We start from the raw sequence: 10,615 nt of genomic DNA, 5'->3' as shown, positions 1-10,615 counted from the left end.
CGGCGAAAACGCAAATGTGAACGACTTGGGGGACCAAAAAACAAAATATTGGTAAATTAAACACCACCACCGCAGATACAATACAACAACATCTGGTCGATGGCTGTGAGGAGCTAAGCCTTAGCCCTCTTTCTTATCTCCAACAACCAGCTTCTTAGTTTTACGCATTTGACCTATCAACAACAAGAAAGAAAAAGAACATGTACAAATCAAAGGCACCCAAAACGTGATTTTCATCTTTATTGAGGCACCAAAACGAATATATCCCAAATCATACACATTAATATGATCCATTGATCTCTTTCCCAGGATCATCGTAAACTCACAACCAAATACGACTATGAAGTCCCAACGAAATAGAAAAGAACCCGAGGCGTCCTCACAAACAAACAATCAATCCAAGGAAATTAATAGATGGATTGTATATTTACATAACTGCCCAACAACAATGAAATCAAACCCTAAAACACAAGACATGATGATGTTGGTGGTGGTGGTGCTGCTGCTGATTATGGTGGTGACGGCAGTGGACTGAAGTCTCCCTATCGATCATGCCTTGAACGGTGCGGAACTCCTCCACGTGACAAGGAATGGTGATTGGACCTTTCTGATCAAAGCCATACTCTTCCTCGGCTTCCTTCAACAGCTGCATGAAGAGTGGGTGGTTGATGTAGATCACAGGGATCACAAACCTCTGTGGCTCCTCGCCCTGGCCCACCATGACCGCCAAACAGCCCTTTGGAATGTCTTTGGGCTCCTTGTTGTTCTTGACATGGTGATGAAGAAGGTGGGGAAAGTGAAGGTGAAAATTGAGGTGGTGGTGTTTGTTGTCCCTGTCGCCGCTAAACCCCATTTCCGATCACAAGAATATTGATTACGTACCCAGAAATCGAAAATACCCTAGCAGCTAGTAGAGTCTAGTGGAAAAAACAAAGAGAAAAACTAAGACAAGTGAATTGTCTTGATGGGTTATAAGAAGACGAAAGAAAAAGGCCAAGGATCAGAAGCAGAGATTGCAAGATTGAAGAGGGTGAGGGCGGAGTCGGTTAGAGATCTTGGAATATTGCTCATGATAGATGAATATTAGATTCAACAACCCACATATATGAGATGATGAACAATAGAAAAAGATAAAGTGAGAGGTTTTTGGAGAGGGCGAGCTTGCTATTTATATACGGCTTAAAGGCGTGGAGGTTGTATGTGGGTGACGATGTTTCTAGGGTTTGCTTATCTTATACACAAAGGTTCCTTCTCACCTAGCCTCTTCCAGAGACGAAAAATGAAAAAAGAGTCACGTCTAATTGGGCTGTGGGTTCCGACTTATGAATTTATGAGAGAGAGAGAGAGAGAGAGAGAGAGAGAGAGAGAGATCATCGCCGTCCAAGATATATATATATATATATACATGGTTTGCGAAGTTCACTCGGAGTTTTTCACAGCTGGAAAAACTTACAAGACGTTACAAATATGGGGACTTAATTTGACTTTTTTGTTTTTGGTTTCCAAAACTAGAATTCCTACGCCTGCTAAAAGGCTAAAAGACTTTATCATCTCACGCGTATTTCGTACTTACTACTGTTAATACTTATACTGCAATATTAATTAATACGTTAACAGACATAACCTTTATTAGGGATATTTTGGGAAATAAAACCAAAGCTGGATTCTAAATAATCTCATCATATCAAACGTCATTTTATATTTATAGTATTGAATCTATTGATAAATAATAATATACAGTAAGAAATAACCCGGAAATGGAAGAATTTCAACTGAGCATAGAAAAGCATCACCAGACAAAATCAAAGAATTCAATCTTGCGAAGCAGCTAAGCCACGTGGATGACGAGTAGCAAACGCTTCTCTGGCGAAGCAAATTTGCGGGGTCCTTTTCGGCTACATGGGACCGACGACAATGAGGTGTCACGTGAGCGTCTCACATGCCTCCAACATGTCACAATTCTCCATTGTTTACATCAGGGACAGGGAGCGTCACGTCAGCTTCTTATTATTAATTTTTAATTTGTCAACATACTTTGCTTGCTTGTATATTTGTTGTTTGGAAATTATCCTTTATTTGTTGTAACAAAACACTATTATTTATTTGTTTATCGTACCCCTAATACAATTATGAAAATGCAAATGACTAAGTCGATGCGTCCACGCTACTTAAATCACCTTCCCGTGCATTAAAATAGTTAAAATATAGCTTTGTTAAAATTAAAATAAAAACACACATTCATAGCATAGAGATAGAGGAGTGGAAAAGGAAAAAAACAAATCTACCCAAAGTTTTTCAAGTGCTACTAGTACCCCCACATGGGGCCCAGGCCCAGCCCTCAATCTAGGAGCGGTTTCTGTGCCAGTGTTACCGCAAAATTGCTGTGAAGGAAGGTATTGCGATGATTTTGTAGAGTGTGACGTTGCCCAGAAAGATGCATGTGCTCCTAATATCTTGGCCCTTGTTATTTGGAAAATTTAGTTGAATCACAACTAAGAAAAGCATGCGATTGATTGATGCACAAGTTTGGTGAAGGGGCAATCCTAAACCGTGCGATCAAGATGGCGAGATTATTACGTCAGTTTTGAATAGTAGGTTGATGCATGGGATTCTAACTTGTAAGAAGAACTTTCGAGATGTAGCCGTTGAATAATGACCCACAAAATGGGAATGGTTAGCTAGCTGTGGTTCCTTTCTTCTTTTGTTTGTTTATTTATTTTAGGTCAAAAGACTCACGAAAGGAAGGAAAGTTGATTGTGTCGGTCGAGCATCTATGGAAACAGAATTGAGTAGACCTTTTGCTTTTTCTCTCTCTGCTTTCTTCTTTTGTTTGCTTGGCAGCCTGCCTCTCTCTCCAACTTCTTAGATACACAGTGTCCTTCCAAGAATACGGCAACGTTTTCAAAATGTAACTAGTTTTTCAGAAAAAGGAAATTGTCTGATCGGGATTTTTGAAAATGACAGGTAATAAGATTGGTTTTGGGGTAATTATCATAATTTTTTATTATATATTAATAAGAAAAGTTTATTTGTTTCCTTGTCTGCCAATGAGTATTTTTCATAATTTAGTGCCATCTACCTTTGATTATAACAGCCAACCAATTTGGGTTTTCAGACCAAATATATTATATATGTTTTTTTGCTTTATTATGTTCATGAATCATGAAACATGTAAGATGGTCCATGGTACAAAAATATGGCTGGACATTGAAGATCAAGTAGATTTTGAATTGTTGGGCTGGATAGCACAAAGACACCACCCCATATGGATTTGGAGAAGTCCAATCTGAGGCCACTGGAGTAAAAAGCATCACCAGGCCCAGCTAAAGAAGAGTATTTCAATGGGCTTGAACTGGAATTCATGATATGGAAAATAAAATATTATGAGAACACAAAGAGAACATGCAAGTAAATTAGGGTTCATTACAAAGAAACCTTTCGGTTTTGATTTTGAGTTTTAATTCTGTGTGTGTATAATTTCATAAACATTTCTTTCACATTCCTGCCACTATTATTATTATTATATCTCCACCGTTCTACCATATATCCCTAATTTCTCCCACATATTCTCCCTCTATCTCTAACACAAAACTGAGAACTAAAAACGAAATAGTTACCAAACAAACTTTAAATACTCTCGGATTCATTGCAAAAGACTGATTTCAATTTTCTTATATAATAAGGACTTCCTTGACCAAGAAAAGAAAAGAAAAGAAAAGAAATTCAAAGAAAGTTAAAGATGATTTGCATGAATTTCAAACAATCCATTTAGTTAATTTAGTAACTCCAGTAATTCAATCTCATTATAAACAACAACAGCAACAACAACAGCATCAATTGTTTTCAGATCATTCCACCCATATAACCATGACACAAAAACTGCTACGCTGCCGGAGTGCCAATCTAACATCCATATAATATATATAAAATAAAACATTGGAATAAGAACAAGCATGAAAACTTGAAGGATAAATCATCACAGTTTGCAGTAATTTAGCCAAAAAAGAAGAATGATAAGAAAAAATCTATATAAAATCTAGAGGTGAAGAAAGGAAAACATCAAACATACGCACTAGCTTCACATTTTCCTCCCTTGCAATTGCTTCCATGTTGTGTACTTACCCGAAAAAAGGGAAGAAAAAAAAATCATTGCAGCGTGACAAGTGACCGAAAGGCCCTCATAATTCTAACTAGAACACCATCTTCTTCTTCGTCGATCGTAACCGTACGTTGAGGAATATCCAATCATAAATCATTAGTTCCCTTAATCAGACGGCACACTTATCTCCATTATCCGCGACCTCCGCCGGTTTTTTCTCCCTATTCCAGCGGCAAGCATCTCCTCCGGCCGCCAAGGAATCACCGATGGGTTTAATGACCAAAATGCCCTCCCCCACGGCGGCGCATGTGAGCGTGGCGAGAAACGCAACGAAGGAGACTGCGGCGAAGGCCGGGTGGTCCGGCTTCCAAAAATTGCTCAGCCCCATGAAAATGATCTGCAGCGGCAACGGCACCAGTACCGTGGCTGCCAGGGTGTAAATGCGCGTCCTCAGCCCTTTGTTGATCACCAAAGACAAAACCTTCCAGCACGAAAACAAAAACCAGAGCGAGTACGCAGCCCCAAACGAACCGAACATGATGATGTTCAACAAAGGGTACGCGCAGGACACCATGCTGATCCCCAACTCGCTCTTGCTGACGACATAGCTCCGCACAAAAAAGTCGGGCACGGGGAGGCGGAGCTTCTGAAAGGGGTTGAAGAACAAGAAGATAACTTGGACCAGAGCCATGGGGAGACAGGTGGCGAGGACGAAGGCGATGGCCCAGAAGGCATTGGGGGTCTTTTTCTCGATGGAGACGTCGACGAGGAAGAGGAGGGTGACCAAGAAGGCGGGCTCGAAAAACCCCAGGGAGAGAGCCACATGGATTTTGCAGAGGTGGGGCTCCTCGAAGGGGGCGAGGGTGGAGAAGAAAGGGTAGAGGTAGTTGCTGCGGAGGGTGTTGATACGGAGGAGCTCATTGAGGGACCAGAAGATGACGAAGAGGACGAGGAGGAATCGGACGGTCCAGAGGGAGTTGAAGTGTTGGAGATGGAGGGCGGTGCGGGACTTGAAGCAGAGGTGGAAGATGAAGCAAAGGGAGAGGAGGGAGAGGATGATGAGGGCGGAGATGAAGAGCAAGGTGGCAAGGTCTAAGGCGGAGTCTAGGAATGGTATTCTGGGAATGAAGAACATCGAGAGAGCGAGAGCGATTCTTTTTGATTAATTAATTAACTAATTTTTTTTAATAAAAAAAATTAATTAATTAATTAATCAAAGAACTATGTCGATCTCTCTCTGATGATCGGCAATATATTTGGTTTGTAGGTACGTCCTCCTTTTGTGTGTTTATATCGATATCGAATGTATCGAAGGATGAGATTGTAGGGATATTCTTTGTATATCGATATTAAAATATTGCTACCTAACCACGGCTATGGTAAAAGAGGAGCGGAGGAAGATATGATGAATACTGAGGTTGTACAAAAGTAAGGGCGGCAATATTGCTGGCGGCCGTGGAGGTGAGAAAGGCGGCGGAAAGTGGTGGGACCGGAGATTATGCATGGAATGGAAATAGTAGTATTGAAATGATGATTTGAGTTATTGTGAATGTTGGAGGAGGAGGAGGAGGGCATTGGATGGAGGGCGGGGTACGTCGGAAAAGGAGTTGGGGAGAGAAGGGTAGAGACTTATTTTCTCTCCCCTATTCCCTACCGGCGGGAAACAGGCTGGTTGGACAGCTGCAACAAAAGGAAGAGCGATGATTTGGGGTTTAGTACTTTAGATAGAAAGACCGAGACGAGAGAGAGAGAGAGAGAGAGAGAGAGAGAGAAGAGAGGAGAAATGTGGTGTAATGAGATGGCTCCTTCCATTTCGGGCTTTTACGGTTAAAATTTAGAAATTAGGGATTTAATTTGCACCTTGTGTAAATTAATGAGTTGTGTTTGTTTTATTTTGGTAAATGATGAGCTGTGTGTATATAGACTAGTCTTGTGTTGACGTGATTCTCTTCTATTAATATGTCTATATATTAAGTGTATTTTGCATGCATGCTCAAGCAGTCAATTTCTCAATTTACTGGCCATGGTTAATTAAAACAAATATTCCATTCCATGTGAGTGTTTTACCCAATGATCTGCTTCATCACACTAATAAATAAATCTAAATCAACTTCATTTTTATATAATTTTATAATTGAAGGGCCGGCCATATCATATATCAACTGGCTGTATGATATATTATTTATTTTAAGAAAATAACAACAAGCATAAATTTAGGTATTATCATAGGATTCGACACCCCACACTAGATATTCTAGGATTTTTGTTTATTTTTGCTGCCATGATTATTTTTTTCTTCTTCTTTTGTGATCTCCAAATCTGCAGTGAAAAAAGACAGTTGATTATGAGCTCATGCCTAATAACTTAATAAGATTTATATGCATATGTAATAACGTACAGCTAGCAGCTGATGTTGTTGTACATTTACATTTCAATGGGTATAATGTAGGTTATCGACTATTTTGAGCAAACTTTTTTATCCATAACGGGATATCATTAATTTGCTATTTTCAGCTAATAACACAACGATACGTAAAAAAATTATCTTACGTTTCATTGTGTTATTGACCAAAAAAAAAAAAAAGGTGATATTCCTGTTACATGAGAGTTTCTCTCCATTTAAAGAGTGATATTATAATCAAGTTGTCAAGATGCTTATTACAAATACATTTTAAATTCATTAACCTTCCTCAAAGTGGCAAAACATACATTTTGGGATGGATTAACAAAATTAATAAACTACCTACTAATTTATGTGAGTTAAAAAAATTGATTTTCTCAATCCCGATCCCCATCCCCATCCAGATGCCCAATTTCCTATTCCCTATCCCTAGCCTAATATAATCGAAACCAAACACCAATGGTTGGCAACTCTTGTCGTGAAATGGTCACTACATTTATTATTGTATTGCATACTCACACGTAATGGAGAGCAAAGCAACTAAACCTGCATTTGGTCGGTTGGTGTGGTGTGCAACGTTGCAGCCATCCTTAAAAAACAACTTAGCAATTTACCTTTACACAAATGAAAGCAGGAATGAAATTGCTTTTGCTGATCCCAAAATAAGTTCAATTGTTAATTTCTGGTAATCTTGTACATTTGGCTTTGTAAAAATTAAAAATTCTTTTATATATTTGGCGGAATGAATTGGGAGTGATTTTAGATGGGACAAAAAACGCTTCTATGCAGAATCATATTTCTCTACGAAGAAGTACATAAGAGGTTCTTCTCCCCATAAATAAGCAAGCGAGTCCTAAAGTGTTGAGGCATGATGCTTCATCGTCTTCACTGCAGGTGGCAATATATAAAACCTGCATAACATTTCCAGAGTGATCGCTTTCTGTTCCACCTAATGAAAATAAAAGTCGTCTTCTTCTTTTTTTCTTCTTTCCTTTGTCTCGCACACCTGCAACCCACTACTCTCACCATATAATATATAATGTATAAAATGTACCGAATGTTTATTTTACTAATCGCGTGGCCCTCCCTGCCATTAAACAGTACTAAGTAGTATATATATATATGACAAAATGAGAATATGCATGAACACAATATGCAAACTATCCAAGGCAAAGCCATATTCCAACTCCCAATAAGTAAATGTGGACGTGGAAATTAAAAATGCAAAAACAGGCATTCCCAGAATTGGAGGCAATATAAGCTCATGCCAAACCCCTCCCCTCCATATATTACAGACACATGAACACACACACACGCACATATGCACACATATATAACATAGATAAGTATATATGTAGTAGAGGATAGAGATGGCATTGTCAAGAAAAAAACTGAAACGAAAAGAAAGATTTCGAAAAGACATGAAAGAAAGATGATGCCCCTCTTTTACAAAAGGAAACGGTATCACAATAAAAAAGAATCGACAGAATATATGTCCGCATTGCGAGTGTGGATATATCTTTACGGCAACTCCATCCAAGTCTTTTCCAATAAAAGTCTCAAAACGTTGGAGTTAAACAAATAATATATTGACATCAATACATTAGTAAAGCTGCTGAAAGGGGATGGAGATCAATATCATACTCGTACTGTGATACAGCTCTGCAACTCCACCCCACCCCCACTACCACTACCACTACCACTACCACCAAGTATAATCTGCTTAAATCATTATTTAATTAACAAACAAGCTAAATTATCTATCTAATTAATCTTAGCGAAGCAATTAGTTTAATGTTTTAGAATGGATCGATATTATCCGAGAGATGAAAGCCCAAAATTTGTTTGCTCTTAACAAACCCTAGGGAGGTTTGAGAAGAAAACGAAAAGTAATCATGAGATCTATTATTTATAAATAAAGAAATAAACAAAAAAGAGCAAGGAGGTTTAACCCTAGATAGCTAACACCAAAGACAATATCAGACAGATTGGAAACCCTAGGGTTGTCAAGAGAAAACTCTATCCAATGATGAACCAAAAAGTAAAAGACAGACAGAAATTCACATCCAGATGTGGAAAACATGAAATTTATAGTGAAAACATTAAGTCAAAAGCAAATGATTAATGTTTTTCCTTTTCCAGACCCTATACATATACAATCCCTCCTCATTACACCAATCTGCTAGTTGATCAACATCTCAAATTAGAAACAGTTTTGGGATTAGTCAAACCCACCTGGAGATCGATGGATCCGCCACACGCAGTAGATCGGAATACCAATATTGGCGAAATTAATCAAGAACACTGCTGTTTTGGCAAATTAGATGGAAGCAGTGAATTGAGGGGAATGAAGCCTGGTCCGAGGACACTAACATACACATAGTTCCTGAGCGTCTCTACGTAGTACGTAGATTCTGATCAAAGATCAGTATGGATTTAAATTTGGAAGGACCCAAGGTTGGTGGCCTCGTGCCAGACAACATTCCCCTCAAAAGGACATGCTTCCTTTACATAAACTCCAATTCTTCATCATCATCATCATCATCATCTCATCAATCTGCAACTCGGCTCTTGTCCAGGGTTGTTCTTCATCTGTTGTGTTAATCCAAACCAAAGAGGCAAAGGGTAAATAAAGCATATTTCTTGTATGGAATGAAATAGGTTAACTATAAATTATATTGGGGTTTATGTGGTACGTCATATATAAATAAATATATAATCATTTGGTTTACTTACTTTACGGGAAAGAAAAGAAAAAAGAAGGGCTGCATCGAGAGAGAGACGGTGCATGGGTCCGGTACTAGTCGATCGTGTTGGTTTCTGGAACCAGCTGTAGGCTTATAGGGTGTGCTGCTTGCTTTTGTCGCTCACACTAATGTTTATATAGGCGCACACTTGACACTCACTGACCCTATTATTAATATCTGATTAATTTAACAACAGAGTCAACGTCTACCGTTGGATCTGGATCCTTATTATTTATGACTATCATCTTTGATTTCCTCAGTTATATATTATCTTATTAAAGATAATAAAGAAAGAGAATTAGTAGTGTAGGGCAGTGCATGGTATATTTTAGTGGATATGTTAGATTGTGAAATCATTGTAGGTAGTCATGACTTACATATAGTGGCCAAGTATGTTATTGAATCATATAGCATTCTAATTCTTTTAAGGGTTAGTTTCGCATTAATGTGCTATGAAAATAATCGCTGTTAAATTTGCTGTGAGAGAAAATAGTTTGTAAAATTCATTAAAATCCAACGCCTTCTTAAATCTGATTGACGTATAATCAAAAAATGAAAGTAGCTCATTAGTTGTTTTCCCTTATTACTGTCTCCCACAATAGTTTTTAACAATAAGCGATTTTCTCATAGGTTACCAAGCAGGCTGGACTTCCCAATTTTTTTTTTTTTAAAAATAACTTATCACTCCAAAGAATCAATGCCAAACGGAAACAAGTCTATCTATCCGAAAAAAATAAAATAAAATAAAATATGTCTCTTTAGTCTTCTCTCTAGTTGGGCTAACTCACCAAAAGCATCAGAGGCCAATTTATAATATTCGGCCGAAAATTTGACCAAAAAACAAATAAGGTTGAAATGATAGTGGGTTGGTCTTATTGTACCCAAATGGGCTCATTTATTCTTCTTTGATCCATTAGGATAGCACCAGCATATCTTTGCTCTTTCTGGGTTTTGCTAAATTGCAAGTCTCCCTCTGTTTAGTGTTTGCCTTTCAGCAATTTTCTTTTGTCAGATCGGAATTTGAAGATATAACAATAATAATAATAATAATCAAAGAATATAAAAATGGATTAGAGAAGCACACAACAAGTGACTGTAGAGATATTTTGAGCTTAAGGGACAACGTAATGAATCAAAAACTTAAATGTCAACCAAGGAAGAGTGAATTGGTGATGTTGAAACTTGAAACGATACAACAACGACAGCGATTTAATCCCTTGTTCCTAATGATTGGACAACCACACAAGTCACTCCAGATTTTTAGGCACCAAAATTTTGCCTGCTAGTTGTCGTCAGCAGAGGCAGACATTTGGCACGAATCGTTTTCCAAAACGTGTCATTGTAAAGCACCTATACACCAAGCCAAGA

The 10,615-nt window shown here is 38.2% G+C and overlaps 2 protein-coding genes and 1 long non-coding RNA gene across 3 annotated transcripts; all 3 read right to left on the bottom strand.

The window, feature by feature from the left end:
• Positions 1–203: 203 nt before the first annotated feature.
• On the bottom strand, positions 204–993 carry LOC103333583 (SAUR-like auxin-responsive protein family). Its single transcript, XM_008236450.3, has one exon. The coding sequence runs from the start codon at positions 851–853 to the stop codon at positions 455–457; it is 399 nt and encodes a 132-aa protein (XP_008234672.3). The 5' UTR covers positions 854–993; the 3' UTR covers positions 204–454.
• A 2,901-nt stretch (positions 994–3,894) lies between these two features.
• On the bottom strand, positions 3,895–5,871 carry LOC148917538 (uncharacterized). The gene has a single exon (XM_089051604.1). It carries the CDS (start codon positions 5,232–5,234, stop codon positions 4,269–4,271), a length of 966 nt encoding a protein of 321 aa, XP_088907730.1. The 5' UTR covers positions 5,235–5,871; the 3' UTR covers positions 3,895–4,268.
• A 1,244-nt stretch (positions 5,872–7,115) lies between these two features.
• LOC103333584 (uncharacterized) lies at positions 7,116–9,341 on the bottom strand. Its single transcript, XR_016127216.1, has 2 exons — positions 9,237–9,341; positions 7,116–9,092 (listed from the first exon to the last, which is right to left on the bottom strand). It is a non-coding gene; the product is annotated as an uncharacterized LOC103333584 (long non-coding RNA).
• Between the last annotated feature and the right edge of the window lie 1,274 nt (positions 9,342–10,615).

Source organism: Prunus mume, linkage group LG5 (assembly GCF_029339155.1).
Source record: "Prunus mume cultivar Tortuosa linkage group LG5, ASM2933915v1, whole genome shotgun sequence".
Lineage (NCBI taxonomy): Eukaryota > Viridiplantae > Streptophyta > Magnoliopsida > Rosales > Rosaceae > Prunus > Prunus mume.
The sequence above is the reverse complement of the archived record's forward strand: the minus strand, read 5'-3'. Positions and strand labels throughout refer to the sequence as shown.